At 35.2% G+C, this 20,624-nt stretch overlaps 1 protein-coding gene across 1 annotated transcript in view; it reads right to left on the reverse strand.

Moving 5' to 3' along the window:
- Window positions 1-13,786, reverse strand: part of MEOX2 (mesenchyme homeobox 2) — a 75,659-nt gene extending 61,873 nt beyond the window's left edge. Inside the window, exon 1 of the mRNA XM_066238592.1 lies at window positions 12,836-13,786. Coding sequence (XP_066094689.1) covers window positions 12,836-13,349 — 514 coding nt within the window. The 5' untranslated portion in view covers window positions 13,350-13,786. The remainder of the gene's footprint in view (window positions 1-12,835) is intronic.
- Between the last annotated feature and the right edge of the window lie 6,838 nt (window positions 13,787-20,624).

A 20,624-nucleotide genomic window follows, 5' to 3' on the forward strand; every position in this document is an offset into this window, starting at 1 on the left:
ATTTTCTAAATTTGCCCTACTACTAGATGTCTGGAACCAAGAGTCTCAGAAAACTCCTAACACATTCATCATTAGTGAAGCATTTTCTATGCCACAAGTAGGATTTACCCAGCACTTCTGTGCATCTAAACTGATGTTGGATATCACACTAAAATAAAAAGAAGACATTGACTTTTCCTTTGGGAGTGCATGTAATTCAAATCAAAACTAGAAACATGTGAAGAGGAGCAGCAAAGAGAACCATCAGGCAAAATTTAAGTGTATTATTCTGCAGTGTACAGACATTAATTTGGTAAGAGAAACACAATGATTAGTGTAGGCCAGTACTGATGTGAGAAGGTGTCATGAACAAGATTTTAATAAAGATAAAGAATATAATTAAAAAACGCTATTACAGGTTATTGGATCAAAAGACAAAATCAATTGGCAGGTGACATAGCGCTTAAGGCATGCACACATACAAACACGCACATGACTGCATGTAAAAAAAATGAAATCTGAATAAGGTTAGTAGATTGTACCAATATGAGTTTTCTAGATTGTATCAACATCAGTTTCCTGGCTATATTATTGTATTATAATCATGTAAGATATTATCATTTGGGGAAACTGGGTAAAGGGTATGCGGAGTCCCTCTGTATTATTTCTTACAACTGCATGTGAATTGACAATTTTCTCAAAATAAATAGTTCTTTTTCTTTTTAAGTGATGGACATAAACAAAACAGACAAAATGAAAGCAAAACCAATGTCAACAATGGTTTAGCTGGTCAATAAAGCCTTCAAAGATTGATTTGGGAGATTATAGATGTAAGTCAATTTTTTATAGCCGTAAGTTCTTATTCAAGGAAACTAGGTAGTAAGTAATGTTGCTGAGTAAATGGAAGATGCAGAAAATTTAGTGGAAAACTCCTTACATACAACTAGGATATATATATTTAGGTAGGCACATTAGAAAGTAAGTGGAAGAACACTGTTTTAAACTAACAGCATTGTTTTGCTTACACTATGAAAATAATGCTTTGCCAGGAAAGCACTAATATAAATCAATCTATCTGATTTTATATATATATATGTGTGTGTGTATGTATATATGTATATATAATTATATAGAGCTGCATATATTATACATCTATATATATTTTATATGTATAAAATATATATGAGATTATATTATATATTGACTTATATATTATATATTAATTCTATGTTATATATATCTGATATAAAATAAACTTTATTTGCACACAAGAATAAGTACAAAATCTAGTAGTATATCCATTAATGGACATTACTCAAAATATTACTTTATATTCAATATGGGATTCCATCAGGGAAGAATGAAAAGAGACAAAGATACTTATACACCAGGAGACCTGGGGAGAAAACATAATGAACCTTAAGAGACATTAAAACAGAAATAGAAAAAAATAAATAAAAGGATGTGCATTAGAATGGATTTTGGCTGAATCGTGTAGGAAGATGCAGTCCAGTAATGTGAAGGAATTTTGAATATAAGTTAAAATTAACTATGTGTACAAGGAATTGTTTTTTTGTGTTATTTTGGAAATATAGTAATTCTTGGAAAAACCAGCTGTATTTTCCATATTTAATTTTGTGTTTTGAGGGTTTGGTAAGAACTAATGATCTGGAATTAGCATGAGAGGTCAGTGTGAAGAGTGTTCCAGAGGTTATATAGTTCATTGTATTGGGGAAGAGCAGATGGGTCTGGTGTTTACAAACTGTGGGAAAGATGGGTGTGGGTAGGAGAGTCCGAGAAGCAAAGAAAGCACATCTGCTTAGCGAAGGCAAAATGCCAACCATTAATATTTTTTAATATCTTCTATGTAAGGAGATTACTATATTAAAATTGAAAATAATTTCAATACCTAAGAATGGAGATAAAGTTAATGACCTGAGACAAGGGAGAGTTGATAGATGTCTACTTTATTACGATTCATTACTTTGAACACAAAAAGGCAAATGAATTACAGGTAAAGGCCAGTTTAGCCAAATTTACTTGTATTAAATAAAATAAAAAAACTTTAAAACTGTTAACAGATTCTTCAATTCATAAATGGCTATCCAAAATATAATTCTGTTTACATCAATAGCTTTTATTTATTGATGTAATATAGCAAAGCCCATGTGCATATTGCCAGATATGAAACTCTGGTTTGAACTAAAGTGCTATGGTTTATTATTGTATGAGGTGTCAGAAATATGCAGGCACCCTGGTAATCGAAAACAAGAACTATGTCATTAGAAAATTAGAAAATTGCAGCTAAGAAAGTATAACAGTGTTCATATTCATAAAACAAGAATGAAAAACGACTGAGGTAATAGGACATAAAATCAGCTTCAGAAAGAGGTAGTTTACACCCAAGTAAAGCACTTTGTGAAACTGCACTTTATTCACTCAAACACAGTAGCCAACATTTTAAATGATGCTGAAATTTATTTTTATTGGGAAGACTAAAAACTTAAGGTTTAAAAATATTTTATGAGATTTTCCTTTTAAGGGCACTAGGCTGAAGTCAGGATATGGAAGTTCAGCTGCCACTACTTGGCTGAATGGACAGACATTACTTAACTTCTCTGGGCTCTTTCTCTCATCTAGGAAATACATTCATTGAACTGGGTAATGCCTTGGGTCTTTTCTGATGTCTTGATAATTCTGATTCTAATGATCTGTTCAAACATTATTGATTACAATTTATTAAAAAAAAGAAATTCACAAATAAGCTTACCTTGACATTCAAGAGTAATGAACTAGTTGATGCAGTTGGCCCCTTCTAGCCATTGCTATTTATTATTGAACATTTCATGTTTTGTTTCTTTTGCACAGCTCACTGTACTCCCGCCCAGCCTTCCATTATCTAACAGAGAAGCAAGCATCAGTCCTCTGTTTGAACTTCTCTTACTTTAGGGATTAAATTGCTGTGAATCTAGAGCTTTGAAAAAGTTAATTTAGCATTGAGAATATTAATGCAGTATTTGATTCTATGATTTATTAAAAAGCAACTGCCAAACACCACCATTATAATATTTTTAAAAATTTCTCCGAACACATTTCTGAATTGCCCACATTGAACTGTGGATACAGGAGAAGTGACTAGGCTAAATAGAGTGAAATCAACTAATCACTCAAAATTTGTACCTCCAGTGAGTTTTGCTTTTCTCTCTGGCTTCAACTGAAACAATAATTCTCAACAATTTGTTAAATATATTTACATACACAAACCAACAATTATTTTCTTTGAAAAAATATCGTCACCAAACTAAAATGTTTTTATGCACTTTACGTGGATTTAATACATTTTTAGTTTGTAGGGTTTTGTGTGTGTGTGTATTTGCCATTTATGAGGGTCTCCAAATAAAACCACCAGAATAACAAAGAGCTAAAATACGTAAATTCCCTCTGCAATAAACTCTACAGGACAGCAGAAAAATGTCATGTTCAACCACCAAGTTAACAGCTGAAACGAAGACCTAAAATTTCAGTCATATTTAAATCTCCTCAGTTTAAGTTCTGTTTCTTCTTGACTAAATGGCCCTCTGTTTGTTCCTCTTGAAAAGAGGTGTTTGACAGAGAAGTGGCAGGATACAACCAGAAAAGAAGGTTAGGAGATGCCCAACCAAAAGCATGGAATGGGAATCTTAGGGGTAATTAAGTGAACGAAACTTGAGCCTTTTACACAACTTGGTCTAGAACTCAGCCAACATTTCAGTAACATGGCATGATACTTACTATTTGAGGGGCCATTGCAGATTATTTTAAATCTTTAGCAATCTTTTAAGCAAGCAACATTTTTTATAGCACTATTAGTTGTAAAATACAAATAAACAGGCAACATAAGATAGAAATTATTTTCCGCTGGTGCACACCCACAACGTAATTGTACCTACGTTGGTACATGACAAAAATAACGCCCACTGAGCCAAACATTGTTCTAAGTGATTTATGTATATTAACCTACTATAATTTCTAGAAAACTAAGGCACAGAGAAGTTAAATCACAGCTAGTAATAGAGTGAGATGGTATGTTCTCCTAGATCTATGTATTTTGGCCACTCCTCTGCAGACTCTATTCCTGATGAGGATGGATTTTATCTACTGGGACTCGTAAGCTCGGCTTCTTTGACTTCTAATTACATTTGGCCAATGGGAGGCAACAGAAGTAGACTGAAAGGCATGAAGACAGATTACTGATTTATATTTGATATAGTTACAATCCTTCACCTGAGGCAGGAACACTCCTAAAGGGCTACTCCTGTCCCTCTCATTGGATTCTGGATTCTTATGAACACTCCTTCTACCTACCCCCTCAGGTTGAGACATTAATGTTTTCCAATTGTGGGCGGGCACTGGGTGACTTACCATTTCCTGTTGTTTCCCTACATGCTCCCTACCATCAAATAGTCCACAACAAACTCTTTTCAATGATATCTTTGAATGTGCCACCTATTTCATTGTCTGATAGGATGACTAAGAAATAAGATCCGTATTTTTTGCTCCATAAGATGCATCTGCCCCCCCCCCCCAAAGTGGAGGGGAAAATGCTCGTGCGTTTTATGGACTGAAAAATATAGTACTTTATTAAGTATTTTAACACATCATTTGGTTCAGAATATTATTTTTCTTATTTTCCTCCTTAAAACCCTAGGTGTGTCTTATGGAACGAAGATTGTGGTAAATCCTTTAGGATTTATCAACTAATAGCTAAATATGCAAAAAAACAATAGTGTTGCTGCTTCTCTTAATTTTCCCAAGCATCTAGATATCCAAGAATAAATTTGGTAAAGCTTTATTTCCAGGAACAAAGAATAATTCTAGAAGAAAAGGTATCTATAATTCCCTGAATTCTGAAGGTAGACATACAAAAATAAGAGAGAAGTGTGAATGGCAGAAGTCTCTTAGATTTCGGTGCCTAAACTCTGAGTTTCCTGTCATTTCAATCTGTCCCCATAGTTTACATCTACATGCTGGCTAGTTTTATACAGGTAGACCCATTCATATTTCAAATAATATAAAAATTTCCCAAAGTTAATATAGTTTACACCTGTATTTGCACAGATTTTAATCGTAAAAGGTAGTAAACACACCAAGAGCCCATTTTACTTTTGTAAAATAATGAGAGATATCACTTAATCTCAATCTGTGAAGTTAGTAGTAAAGTTCTCTTTAGATGATTCTTAAAATGTAAAAAACATCTGCCAAATGACTGGTTTTCTACAAAAATCAAAGCTACATTTTGCCTATTTAATTCCCGCTAAGCTTTTAATGGCACAATTCTATTTTACTAAACCATGTGATTTTGCCATCAAAATAATATCAAATCATCCTTAAAATTTACCTGGCATTCATTGCTCATTTGATAAGAGTCACTGATAATTTTTATTTTCAACTAATAAGAATACACCTTGGTTTAGTTTGCTAGTTTTTCAAGAGGCTAAGAAAAATCATGCAAAAGTTTACTGTGCAGTCCAGACAGGGTAAGCAGCCATTTCTACAGACACTGAATACATTTCACCACTACATTTGCAAATAACTATCACTGTGCAAAAAATAAGTTCTATATTTGGGTGTCATTTCTGGCAAAGCTTTAAGACTATATTTTCAAAGAGCAAAATTCCAGGCCTTTAATATTCTACTGGCATCCACCAACCTAAGCTGGATCCGCCTCTAGGTTTTCCGCGGAGTCTGAGAGATGACTTCATCTTAATCACTTTCTTGCCCACAGTCATGTAAGATAACTGGCGTGGTTTTTTTTTTCTTTCTTATAGTATTATGGGAATCTCTTGAAGTGTGTGCAGAATAATGAGCTAGAAGGAAAGGAAAAGGAAAAACTGCAGGAGAGTTGCCATGTTTGACTTTAATGACTATCATTGATTACCTGCTTCAGCCTGTTGGACTCTCCACACAGCTGCATATGCGTTAAGCCTAATATTTTATTTTGCAGCTGGAATACTTCACATCAAATTACAGTGTTTAATGTGGATGCTGTAGTTCAGATTATGTTATCAGTAATTAAATTGGGAATTCCATCAAGTAGTATGTGTGCATTTATATTATACATGAACATTATTTTTAAGTGTGTTTTTAAGTACAGATCCCATGTCCTCATTAATTCAGCACTCTCCTTTTTTTACCATGATCCTTTCTGTTAAAACTCAGGAGAAATGAAGAACTATGAAAATGAAATACCTTATACTCATAATTTTCATCAGTGTACCTATCTAAACTTTAAGAAACATAGGTATAAATATTAAAAAGAAAACTGACAAACCAGTGACATCCCAAAACATTCAATAAAACAGAATAAAAAATAATGGTTGCAAATGGAATTATTTGGGAAACAGAAATTGGTTAATTTTATAGTCCTTGTGAAATATGACAAATATAGAATTGAGTGTAACATTATTATAATTATGCAAATGGTAAAAATAACCTATAAAAGATAATAGATGCATACATAAAAACTGTTAAAATGATATAACTGATTTTAACAAAATGTTAGCAAACTAAAAAAACATGAAAACAAACAATAGGGTCTTTAATACATTTGATATATCTGAATTGAATTAATTCTATGAAATTTTGAAGACAAACAAGTTTTGAATTTAAATCTTCAATAAAAACCCTAAATTTTTTACTCCATGGATGCAAGAATTAATCACCAAAATATATAAATATCTAGAATCATTAAACTTTTAAGAAAATGCTAGTTTTTAAAAATAATATAGCAATATTATATAAGCTAAGATCCAGTTTATCAATTTTAAACCTATATTCTATGTTAAGAGCAAAGTGATTATTTTTGAAGGACTTTTTCACTCACTTATACATACCCTTTCCAAAAAATCTATACAAATAAATACAGATTTTATTACCTTATTATTCTTGTCCATATGCACATGCAAGAAACCAAAGAACATATACTATTTTCAGAATCTTATAAAACCAACATAATACATAGTCTTTATAGACAGTAACATATATAAATTCAGAAATATTGTGGAATATTATAAATAAAGGTTTCATAAATAATGGGTTACTTTTTATTGTATATTTAAAAAGTCAAATGTAGAGGAAAATATTGACCCATTCAATCACATATATACATTTGGTCTTACTATGTAATTTTCTGTTAATTTAGTAAAATTATATTTAAGGTTTTAAATAGAAATACTCTGAAATATAAAATCAATTTTTGGAATTTAGACAAGTGATTAAGTAAATATAGTATTATTTTGTATCACAATATTATCTAATGCAACCTACTTTTCTATTAACTTTATTGAGGTGGCATTGGTTAAAAGGATCATATAGATTTCAAGTGTACATTTCTGATATGATTTATTTATTGCATTGCGTGCCCACCCCCCATGTCAAATCATCTTTTATCACCATATATATTATTACCATAAAGTACTACCTAACATACGTTTACTAAAGTAACACTGTCCCCCCTATTATTTATAATGTAAGTGGAAAACCATAAAGGGAAGGTCATCAGATTGAAACTAATTCTGCCTTAACCCAGGTAATGCACAGTGAAGATTGAGACCTACATGGCCTTTACTACTGTAAGTTTTAGTCTACGTGAGAAAGAAAAAATTCTGCAAAGGTTTTTCTAGTTGGATTTTTAATCTCACTGATGACTATGATTTAGGAGTAGTACACAGTGTTGCAACTGATTTTTCTTTATTGTGTTACCCCATATTTACTTGGGGGGTTTAGTTTAATACAGCTTATTCCAAGAAATAGTCATTAGCGCATCATAACAAAGGTAAGAAAAATGTTAGTGCTTCATGTTTTACGACCTTAACAAGAGATTATTAATGATAACTGAACTGTATTAAGAATGAAAACACATAATATAGAAAGGTAAGTTGTGATAATAAAATCTGCTTTGTTACTTAAATACATTAAATAGGAAATACGTCATACTCACCTCAATTTCTAATTTGTGGACTTTGGTCTTGGTTTCTGCTTCATCATTTTGTTTTGTTTTGTTTTTTTTGTATATTTTTGTTTGTGTTTTGTTTCTTTTAAATAAACTGTTGGAATCAGTCACTGATAGCATAACCCAGGAAATATAATTTAACTGGTCACTCAAGAATCTATCTTATTTTTATTATTATAACCAAAGGGGGAAAATTATATTCCTAATAGTCTTACTTCATGTGCTAATATATTTTACCCACAAAATATTTTATTATGAGAAACAATATAACAACAACAACAACAAAAATAAAAACACAAACAATAGAGAATTTGAGAGTGATAAATCATTCACAGTTATTAACTCAACAAAGACCAATCAGGGAATTCCTGTGTGTATTTTATTTTCTAATATTTTTTTCTAACTTTATAATTTATCATTCATAGATGTTTATAATCACTATGGCAATGCTTGGGAAAGAGACACAATCTGAAATTTAGAAAAAAAATACTGAAGTGAACAGAGTCTAAAACTAAAATTTATTGTTATATTATATTGATTTTTCTCATTTGAAATGAAAATCTAAAAAGCCGTCACATTAACATCATTGTTTTGTATTTCTGGCTGCCATTTTTAATATAGCAAATGAATAAAATTGGCACCATTACCAGGTCATAGATATATATGTAGGAATTTCTTACATAATAGGTTAATTCTTAAGTGAAAAAATGTTAATTCCAATAAATATGAAATTAGTCTTCCAAATTTTCCTAAATCTAAGGGAAAGAGTTGATCTCTTCTGCTATTTTATTTTTGTTTAAAATTAATTTCTTAGACTCTCTAGGCCATACAACAAATACTGTTAAGTTTCTATAAATTCCAAAACTTTGATGAAGGCTTGATGTTTTTAAGTGCAGAGAGAAAATTCAGTAACACTTAAAATATATATATTTTAAATTTTAGTTAAGATAAGCTTATAGGGTGTCAAGACAATGGTTTCCATTGATCATATAAACAAAGATTAAAATTTAATATTTAGTAGTGGTTTTTAACTCAAATGAAAGTTTCAGGAGTCCCATGCCTTAACGCTTTGCCTTTTCAAATAAACTATAAATAAAGATATTTACACAAAACCTGAAACTATTCCTTATTCTATTTGCAATCTTCCTTACATTTATTGCTGACTTTCAACAACAAAGCACCTTAATTCTAAAGAAATTGCTGCTCTTGGCTTTTGAGTGTAATCATTTGAGAGCATGCATGTAGATCAATGGTACTTAGATTTTGAAATGTCAGGCTACCATTTAAAAATGTTCTTATTTAAAATTAATCTACCACTCAAAGAAAAAGGACAAAAATAATTTTTATTCTATAGATCTAAGACATTTAATTTGTTGAATATTCTCCTATATTAATCAAGATCTAATAGACTATATTTAAACTTGTAAAGCAAATGTTGAAAAACCATAATCCAGTAATACAGAGATGAATGATAAAGTGAGGAACTTTGCTTCCCTTTTAGAAAACATGATGATTGAAATATCTAGAAAAGGTTACATTATAATACCAAGAGTTAGGGTGAATAACACATTACTGTATATTTAACTTCTAGCTTGTTAATGTCATTCTTGTCATTCTGTATAGTCAGGTATATAGACAGATATAATTTGACAATAAATATTTTATGACCTTGTAGTTACAAATAAAATATTTGTTGTTTTACAAGAACCTAATATGATCTAAACCTTGTAAAATTCACATCCCTAAATTTATAGAATACTTACTAATATTCATTTAATTAATTTAAATAGAAAATATTTACAAGTATTTGGCATTATCTGCATAAAAAGTAATATTATTGATTAATCTATATAAGTTATTTTAACTGAAAGTAGGCATTTTATACCTATTATTGCACTGCTTGGCAAACAATCAAATGTAATTGAAGCCAAGTAATTCACCCCATTTATAGACTTTTTTTCAGAATCACCTGCTTTGTAGAGATTGTTTTAAGTACAGTTGTAAAGTTTCAATTTTTAAAAGTTCCTTTGAAGAGGTGGCAGATGTTGGCTTTCCTAATAACACTAGAAAGCATGGCAGGTTCAAGTTGCAAAAATGTTTAACACATATAAAAAATAACAGTGTGTTTTTCTATTAAACTTTGTTATTTTCAGTTGTCAATAAACTATAATGGAAGAATAAAGTCCATAAATATTTGTTTCCAGATCCTTAAGCTTCTTGAGTTTGTAAATGTGTATGTTTGGGCCGGGAAATGTATGTAAATGCATGCTGGCTAACTGTTACATATTGTAGTTTTAGCAGCATTACCATAGATAAAATTTAGGTTGTTCTTCAATATTTCCTGGTGCTTAAATTTCTATTATAATTCCACATGGTAATGCAACACATACATGGTATCTGGGTATTAGATGCAAGGTTACAAAATTTTGGTTTCGATGTTGCCCTGGATTTATGTACTCTATTTGCTCCAAACTATAAATACATAGTAATTATACACTGCCTAACAAAATATAAGTGTTCTCTACTGGATGTGATAGGATTTTCATATAATATAATTTTTAAAATTCAAAAATGAATTTAATTTAATTTTTAAAAAATATTGAAATAGTAAGACTATGCTATAAGCAATGAGAGATGTGTTAATAATAGATTAGAACTACAGTTACTTTCTATGTCACTTTAATTTTTGCTAGATCGAGATGTCTTTATAATACTATAAAGTGAAATAACTGTAGACGTAAATTATGGAAGACCAAATGCAGTATTACAGGAGAAAGATATCTTGAACTAAGATCTATCTGAAGATTCAACAAACATCAATGAACTCAAATAGTGAAATTGGTCAATTAAATTTTATTTTCAATGAGTATACATATATGTAATTGTTATGATATATCCTTTTAATTAGTCAGAATTTCTTTCAAAATACGCCATCAGAGAAAATTCTCATTCTAATTCTCCAGTGATTCTGTGATTGCTGATGACTAATTCAATTTCCCACTTAAGATGTAATCTATCAATACTTTATATAGCTGATGTTTTGTGTCTGTTTATTTTTCCAGTACTCTCTTAGCTTCGATATGTAAAAATTACTTTATTTTCTTACATGGTTCTCTGTTTCCTCCCAATCCAAAGAACGTGTGTCTATGTGAAAATCCAGCTTGCCCTAAGAAACTTAGGTGTGTTGGGTCAGTTCAGGAAGCATAAGGAGCAACAATCTATCACGTAGATCTCTCATTGCCGAACATAAACGAACAGTAAGAGCTTCTGGTAATTGCCAAAGTGAGTTGACAAATCTGAACTGGAATCTGTTTCCAAAAATATAGCTCTATTACTATCAAATGTTGTGTCCGTGAGAGGATCACTGCATTCTAAAACGGACTTCTTTTCCAATGAAGATGGAGACCTTCTTGCTATGATTAACCTATTAACTCTCTGTCTTAAAAGTTTCATTTATGGTTAGGAAAAACCATTAAAAATGAGTGATACTCCGGCTAACTTTCTTAGATATAAACCAATCTGTAACCGAGCATTAAAAGTTACCCCTGACCTTGGAAAGTAAAAGTTAGATTTCTCATAACTCATGCCGAAGGACAATTGATAGCATTCCTGCAAAGGGACGTGTAGTAATGCGACTCAGTCATTGTCATTTACGTGGGATCGTACCTAAAGCATTATGAAAGATAGACATTTTTCCAGTCCTTCAAAGCAATATCTGGAATCTCCTTCTAAAATTGTTAAACCAATTCCACAAAGGTAGAAAATATGTAAATATTATATACTAAACCAATGACACTTTCCAAAAAGATGGAACGTAGGTTGTGGCTACTGAAGAAAACTCAAAACTCTATGAGAGCATCCTTTAACGCTTTCCTAATGAGACAGCTAGGTGAGGGCTCTGAGGAGTTGCCTGGAACACGTGAAATTTTCTGAACTGTTACAATTGACTTGGCAGGCTGCGCATCTCTTTGCGTGCCTACTCAACTTCTCCCCACGAAGATCAGCGCCTCCTGCGTGCGCCCTCGCGTACCAGCCTCAAAGAGACAGCGAACCCGCGCTACTGGGGTTGCGGTGTATCTCCAGTACTGGTCTCCGATAGTTCTTAATTGGAAAAGAATAATACTTTCCACTTTTGAAACTCAGATTCTCTCTTGAGTACCAGAACAATATGACTACTATTAAGACTCGAATTTCTACAAGAGTCTGAGCATGTATTTATTAGCAATTTTCTAACACATTCCTTAAAATCCTCTGAATTCCTAGATTATATCTTCCCCAAGAAAGGGAAAATTTTACCATTTGGAAAGGGGGCTATTTAAAGAACTCTGAAATCAGAATTAAAAAAAAAACAAAACACTAGAACTTTTTTTTTTTTTTTCTCATACGCTCTGCCAAGTTCCATTGCTAGTTCCAAATGTTGTGCAATAATTTGGAAATCCAGTTAACGATGGGAAAAATCGAGCCACTCCGAAGTCGGGAACTTGCAAGGGAAAAAGTCAAGGAGCGGCACCGCACGCACGCCCAGCGGACGCTGCAGCCCAGGGCACACTCCCCTCCCCATCGCGCAGATGGAAGGTCACGCTTTGCAATCGATTTCACATACTGTCACTTGTCCTTTTTTTTTTTTTCTCAACCCTCTGGTAAACTAGTTTGAACCTTGGAGAGCTTAGTGCCGTTGGCTACAGTTCTGCCCTCGGAGAAACACGTGTCCCCAAATAACAGGACCAAGGCAGCCCCGCGGAATTTGGCGGCGGGGAGCCAGAGAGGGCAAGACATGCACCCTCTTCCCTGCGCCTCAGTGTAGCGAGAGAACCTTCTCTGACATCTCCCCGCCCCTTTCGCCCAGAGTACCCGGCGCGCCCTTACCTGAGCTATCGCTTTTCCTCTTGCCGCCACTTCTCTTCTCCGCCTCCGCGGGTGACAGCGCCTGGCGCCCGTAGTCCCCCGGCGCGCACGCGGCCCCGGTCGGGGTGCTGGAGCCCAAGCTGGAAGAGTTGGAACACAAGACCGGCGGGCTGCTGCCCATCTCCGGGGGCCCTCCCGAGTCCGGCTGGAGGCAGAGGCTGTGCCGAGCCGCGCTCGGCGGGGAGGACATCTGCGGGAGGTGCCAGTTGGTTTGCAGAGCTTGGTGTTGCTGCTGCTGATGGTGGTGGTGGTGATGGTGGTGGTGGTGGTGGTGCCCCCTGTGATGCTGGCTGGCAAACATGCCCTCCTCGTTGGGGTATCCCGCGATTATGCAAGACGAGGAAGAAGTGGAGAGCTCAGGGTAGGACATATGGTCAGATCTTCCATGAAGGGCGAGAGAGGACTGGGAGAACGGGTGCAAGCCTTGCGCGGCGGCGTGCGGGCTGCGCAGGCAGCCAAAGAGTGGGTGTTCCATAGCATGCAAGTCTTGGGTTCCAGGCAGAAGACTTCAGGACGGTTGCAAACCCTCTGTCACTTTTCACTGGAAACCGTGTGACTTTTCCCCCCACCCCAAGCAATAGCCGCCCGCGTTTCTGCAGAGCTTGGATAATCCCGGTCCTGAGCCCTAGCGACCAGTCTCCTTTACATATAAACACTCTGACCTGGAGGAGCTTCCCTCCGAGCTACTCAGATGTCAAGAGTAGGAGAGGTTGAAGCCAAAAGAAGGTGGTCCCAGAGAACTCCTTTCAGGGGGAAACGGCTCTGAGAGGTTATAAATAGACTGTAATGTGAGCCGGGGGCTGGCTTAGGAGCCCAGCGCTGACCACATGCAAACTCCCTCCAAAACTCCCGCTCAGTCTGCGCCACGCGCTTCCAGTTCCACTTCCTAACAGCGGCTGGACGCACACAGCGCGTCCACGCCCGCCCGCCCCTGCCGGCCGCCGGGACGGCGAGCGAGCGGCGCCTCATCCCGGCCGGGGCGCTGCGTCTCTGCCCTCTCTCTCCACGCCCGCAGCTAAGGCGCGGAGCCGCCTGAGCCAGCCCCAACCCCGCACCCCCGTTCCGCCCTCTCACTACGCTCAGGAAAGGTGTCTTGTCAGTCAGTGTCAGGCTCTGTCACCTGCAGGAAAGCTAGGGCTGCTGCTAGCTCTTGAGGAACCCCAAAGGAACACTATGACTAAGGGGAAGGATCAGAGCTAGTTGGGCGCGCGCTCCCAGAAGTTTTTCAAACTTCGCATCTCCTCGTGTCCCGGGCGCAGTGGCGCGCCTAGGTTTCGCAGCTGATGACTGTGTGTGCCTTGACGTTGAGCTAGGACGCCAGGTCCCAGGGTGCAGGAAGGCGCCTGGCGGGCGGGAGAGGGGCATCTGGGTGCCAAAGGACAGAGACCTGTTGGGGTGGGTGGGGAGAAAGCACAGGGCAGATACAGTTGCAGATGTCCAGCCCTGGCATCCTCACCTGCAGTGCCTGAGTGGGTCTCCTTCCCCTGGCTCCCCACAAATGCCCTCTCCCCTACTTCCCTGGTCCCGATGAATTTTCACCCATAACTTTTCCTGGGTCAGGAATATTCCGAAGCGATTTAAGCCCTGGTCCGATGTGACATATAGATTGCACGCTCACTTCCAGTCTTTCCCGTCAGGACCCAGCCCATGTCTCCTCATTTCCCTCCAGTAATCAACCCTCTCAATTAGCTAATAGCACCCTCCTTCCCCGCCCCCGGATGTGGTCCATTTACTAAGCAATGCAACACTTTGGCATCCCCCAAAGTTCAGTAAACCTGGGCACTTCAGCTCTCCTTGGTTCATCTTGCATCATAGAAAACGAGAGAGAAAACTTGCAACTAGTGAATTAGTGTGAGCGTCAGCTGGTTCGGATGGTGCCACTTGCTTGAAACATTGTCTGCTGGGGGCAGAGACGTTTACACAAGGCAAGCATGCTCCGCGTAACGAGCTGCAGGGAACAGTCAAGTCATGCCTGAGACGTGTCATATCAAGAGAATATAGACGCTCAGATATCTAGCCCGGAACCTGAATGTGCCACCAGCAGCGTCGCCCCGTTATTTTCATTGTCTCAGGTGTCCAGAGGATGGGACCACGTCTTTGAAGTTGTTAATGGGATTAATGGGCCTGCAAACTAGGCCAGCCATCTGGTTTGAATTAGGAAAAACGTATTGATTAATCTTTGAGAGGTGTCCCCAAGGCAGAAGAAACGTTTTCCGTGGCCCCGGTCCCTCGAGCTTCATTCAGCCTATCTCCCTTTTCTTTTAAGTCGTCCTGCATAGAATAGCAGAATAGCGGCTTCGCAATAAACCTTCACATCCTGTGAAAAGTTCGAATTGTTTTCCATTGCTCGGAGGAGGGATGGGGTGGGGGCGATCAGGAATTCTGAGATTTGTAAGTGCTGCTTTCTTTAACGGAAATTGAGCCCTATTTTGAGGGAAATTAGTTTTGCAGACTTCGTTAAAAAAAAAAAAAAAAAAAAAAAAAAAAAAGCTAAAACTTTTGTTCACCAGCTGCTCAGCTTTTCAGTCTGGGTCTGAGCTGGAACCTGCTGCAAGCGTTGGACGGTAAGGCTTTCTTTGCCGATATTTTGGGAATTTAATATTGTTTTAGACTTCGAAAGGGGGGTGTACTTCAGGTTGCACGTTTCTAAGGGTATGAAGCACTCACAGAATGGCGTCCAGGACTTAGATCTTAAGAATGTTTCTTCCTGCCACTCCCTGTGTGCCCTTGGCTCTTTAAGGATGAAAAAGGAGGCGGTATGTTCTTCTAATGTCATCGGAATATTTTCTGAATTTTCATTGTGTTTATGGTTTCAATATGTGCCCTAATATTAAAAGTTGAAGTACAAAGGGCAACACTAAACTCCCCCAAACTCGGGTGGCTCCTCAATGGATTCTGGGTGAACAAACATTAAAGGCTTTATCAAAAGAGAAATATAGGCAACCACCTCCATAAACAGTAACCAGGGATATTTACATAATAGGATGCTGTCTACTGAAAGCATTGTGGAAAATGTCAGGCAGGACTAACTAAAGATACACTGGATCTGCAGACATCACTAAAAAAACATCCATAAAGTCCTTTTGGTTTGCATTATACTGGTTTAGAGAAAGCAAGCAATTGAGAAGTGAATGGATATGAATTAAACCAGTGTGCTGCCAGTAACTAGCAACTGGCAAAAACACACAAACTTTTCATCTTGAATCTGCAACTTTTTCTTGAATCTGCCCAGTGACTTTGCTGGTTTTTTTTTTTTTTTTTTTTTTTTTTTTTCCCACTCACTGTGTCAGATGTTAACAGCATGTCCTGAAGTTTCTGTACAACCTGTCTCCTCAGCCGGCCTCTGGAACTATGGGACTAGAAATCTGGAGAAGAAAAATTAGAAAAGATTAGAAAAAGGGGTCTCTTTCAAGGGAATGCAGTTAAAACAAAGCTAGCAGGAACAGTCTTTTTAATTAAAGGCTACCCCCTCAAATAATATTAGTAAGAGTTATGATGTCAAGATTTCTAATGGAAAATGTCATTTGGAAGAGAAAAAAGTGTGATTCAAGAAGAAAGAAAAAAAAAGAGGTCCTGATAAATTCCAGAATTAAATATAACTTTTTTCTCTGAATTTTCAAATACATAGTAATTATTCCATAATTTCTTTTCAAAGTTTTCGTATCTTAGAATATTTGGAGGAAGAAAAAATATAGATTTTTATTTTCTAGGCCACAGAGAATTTTTTGAAAACTATCACAACAGGAAGAATCCCTAGGATTTCCTATAATGGCTACTTTAATGTTCTTATAAAAATATATGATGTTAAAAGTTGGCTTTTTACCTCTGATGGCTAATTATATCATGAAGAATGGCAAAAACCACAACATTTATTAGACATTTATATTAAATTATATTTAACATAGCATTTATCTTATAGGTACTGTATATTTGAATGTTCCTGAAAAATGATCTGCTCATACAGTATTTTCATGTCAGATTTGATATCAAGCAGCACAATATAACAGGAGATTGAATATATGAATAATGTAAGCTTCTCATCTTTTGTAGGAAACAAAATCTCAATTATTTTAAATATGTGCTTTTTAAATCTGATAAACATTTATATCCTTTTGCTTATATGAAGTGATATTCAATAGTAAAAGCAGACTATTAATTAAAATTATTTTATTTTAAGGTAAATAGAATTAAGCAATCTAAAAATTTTAGGTTTAAATTTTAAGAATCATGATTCTTTTGAGTTGCCAATTTTCTGTACATTTGTGACATGAGTTTGAAAGGGAAAATATTTAAAATTAAATATGATCATTAGCTATAGACATTATGTACTATATTTTGCATTTTTCCTGATAGATATGTTTACCTTGGTAACATATAGCCATACTATATGAATTTAAATATGAAAAATTAAATTAAAACTGGAATTATCTCTGAAGGTTTAGTTGAGGATGGAAATATTATTTCTGCTATATTTCTATAAGAAATAAGTTATGTCCTTTAGTTGGTTTTTATGAAATAAAGAATTTTGAAAAATATTAAAATATGCTAAATACTCAATTTTAATTTATGTGATTTACAATGCATTTCACTTTTAAAAACTAAGTAATTGTATTTCTTTAGGTTTTATACATTATAAAATTTGAGAAATAATTTTGTTAAGGTTAACAGATGTTATTTAGTGATTCTATATACTTTTACTGATTTTTAAAATAAATCACTATTTTTACATAACAGTAATTGAGGTTTTCACAATTAAAATTGAAATGTTTCTATATATACTAGAAGAAGTGATACTTAAATATTACTTCTGAAAAATGTAAAATGATACCCAGCATACTTTGTTTTCTAATCTCTATCTCTTCCTACATTTAGATTAATGATTTCTTTCATATTGGTAGTTTTCTTCAATTCCAGTACCATATAATATATAATATATAACACTCAGAAAACTAGCGTGAAATATAGATTATGACAGATTTAATTAAAATTCAGAACATATGTGATCTTTCATAATTCCAGTTGCTTTCTATATACGTTTTATGAAATTCTAATTATTTGGGGGGGGGTTAATATTAGGAAGACATTGATTACCTTCCAAATTTAAAAAATTTCTAACTAAACTTCCTTTTGTTACCCTGTTTTAAACTCAGAGTATTCAACCAAGTTTTCTTATAATGATGTATATGGAAGAATAATTACATTCAGTTTCTACATTTTCATTTGCATTCACCTTGAAAGTTATTTTTATTGATCACTCTATGCATTTTAATTTTTTTTGAAGTTGACAATCGACTCCTTTGCATATCTAACTATAAGATGTACAGGCACATTAATCAAGGTTGTTTTATTATAGTATCTATTTATACCATGAAACTCATAAGCACTAAATTCTTATCCATAACTTAAAGAAAACAAACCATATATTTCTCCCATTTCATAAAAAGCAATACTGTACTTCCAAGTGGATTGAATTTAGAGCAACTTTATAAATCTCGAAGAACAAAAATTCAGTTGAAACTAAAAATGGGAATTAAAGATAAAACCTTAGTCTTCTGTTTTAAGATTTCCAACTTGAAGAGTTTAATATCACTTCTGTAATTTTGGCACTATGAAAGATTATTCTTATGTGTTTTTATTTTTCATGCTTCAGTTTTATTCTTAAAGTGGTTCTTTTATTTTGAGCCTGGGTTTATGATACGAATCATTGAAAACCTCTATGTTTTAGCTGTGTTGTTATACCCCCATCATAATATTTAATTGCACTGTCTAATTTTATATGATCCACATTCAGCAAAGAAATACAAGCTATCTTTCATATCAACATTTCTGTTCATAGAAATAAAAAATTTTGCATATTTGTGTAGCAAAGTGCAAATTTAAGGCCGAATACATGATCTCTTATAACAAAACATTTTAAAGAGTTTTATATTAATACTTTGATTCAGTTCAGATTTGTAAACGATTCTGTGCAGTGATACGGAGTATTTCTATACAAGGCAATGGCCATATGGAAATGAATAAAACAGGAATGAAAATGATGAAATGACGACTGTCTGCTTTTCTCTCAGTGGACCTAAGGAATTAGAAGGATGGAGGGACAGAATAGGCCAAAGGAAAACCAGAAGGTGTTTAGCAGGTTAAAAGACAGAGAAATAAGAAGCTTAACTATATGGGAAATCATTCTATATTTGATAATAAAAATATGCAATTCATAAACCACATACACTTAAGATAATGGTAAAAAGAACCCAGATGCATGTTTTTAGTTTAACTGCAATTTTTCAAAAACTCTGGAACTAAAGCAATGTTCTAGGGCAAATGGAGTACTCTGGCAAGTCCTCTGTACCCCAAGGTTTATTTTTAAAGCTCTATATATTGATAAAAGTAATAATAACAAAATGCTGCTCTTCTGAGACAGTTTCAAGTCATCACAGATGCAAAATACAGGTGTGGTCAATGCCTTGAGCATGTGCCGGCTACCGAATGTCTGCAGTTCTGAATAATCATTGCCTTCTTGCCTTAACAAATCTGTAACCTGAAACTCTTTGTAGTCCATTGTTTCCTAAATTGTATTAATTTTTAGAGCATGATTTCGGCTAAGTTAGGATAATAGTATGTGGGGAGGGAATAAGCCTATTTTCAACAGCCTTCAGTAGCCGAGAAAAAGAAAAAAGTATTGCGCCCACTGCATCTTAGAGTACCTTGAAGCCCAAGGGAATTTCAGTAGAATCAAAACACCAACCAGACTCCACAGAAATATCAGCTCTGAGCTGAAGAGTCCAGGATAAGGCAATTCCTCATACCGTCAGCTAATAGTTGTTTCCACCAACAAGGGGAACTGTGATCAAAGTCAAGTTTTCCTCTGTACTACATAAGAGTGTGCACATGCCATGATGAAGCCTCTTGAACATTTAGGGAGCCTACCGAAGATTCTTTCCCCCTGCTTGGAATATTCATTATGTAGGGCGCTTGCCTTGTAGCCTCATAGTTGCAGAAACCACCTTGGTCTACCGCATGTTTCTGACAAGTAATACTTGAGAGCATAAATAACTAATGAATAGAAAACCAGAGCCATGACTGAAAAAAGGCAAAACCATTTTGGAACCTGTTATGATAAAATACAGTAAAATATATTACTGCGGGTGAAGGTGAGTTGCGTGGGTACTAGGAAATCTGTGACGGTTTTTCCCTCCTATCTAGAGCATCTGGAGTGATGTCCCACAGCGCTCCGGCAAGTATCGTACTAAAGATGATTACATGTGCTGGTTACACTGACGGTAACAGTTCTACGGAGACCTATTTAAAGCCAATTTAAATAAATTTGACCCATAAACAAATATTATAACACCTCTACTTATTGGAGAGAATTTGAAGAATATTTAACTCATCTAGTAAAATTAAGTAAATAAAAGGAGCACACTTATTGATATAACTTTTCCTGGATGATTCTACTTATTTTTTCCATCACAGCTATCATCTGTGGACCAGAAGGAAGTGTCAGGAGCTTATGAGATACTTGAATTTCCCCAAGTTTTATTTAAAGTCATATCTTTTATTCTATAATGTGCAATTAATTTGATTTGACCAGAGGAAAACACTGAATCTGTTTGGATTTTTAAGACCCGATTTTCCAAATTATGTGACAAATCATCATCCGATAGACACCCACCAAGGCAGATGGCCCAGGCCCAGGTAAAATCTCTTGGAATTGTCCTTACAGGTTCAAAGATTGGCACATAATTATACAATG

The sequence above is a fragment of the Saccopteryx bilineata genome, chromosome 7, assembly GCF_036850765.1.
Source record: "Saccopteryx bilineata isolate mSacBil1 chromosome 7, mSacBil1_pri_phased_curated, whole genome shotgun sequence".
Taxonomy (NCBI): domain Eukaryota; kingdom Metazoa; phylum Chordata; class Mammalia; order Chiroptera; family Emballonuridae; genus Saccopteryx; species Saccopteryx bilineata.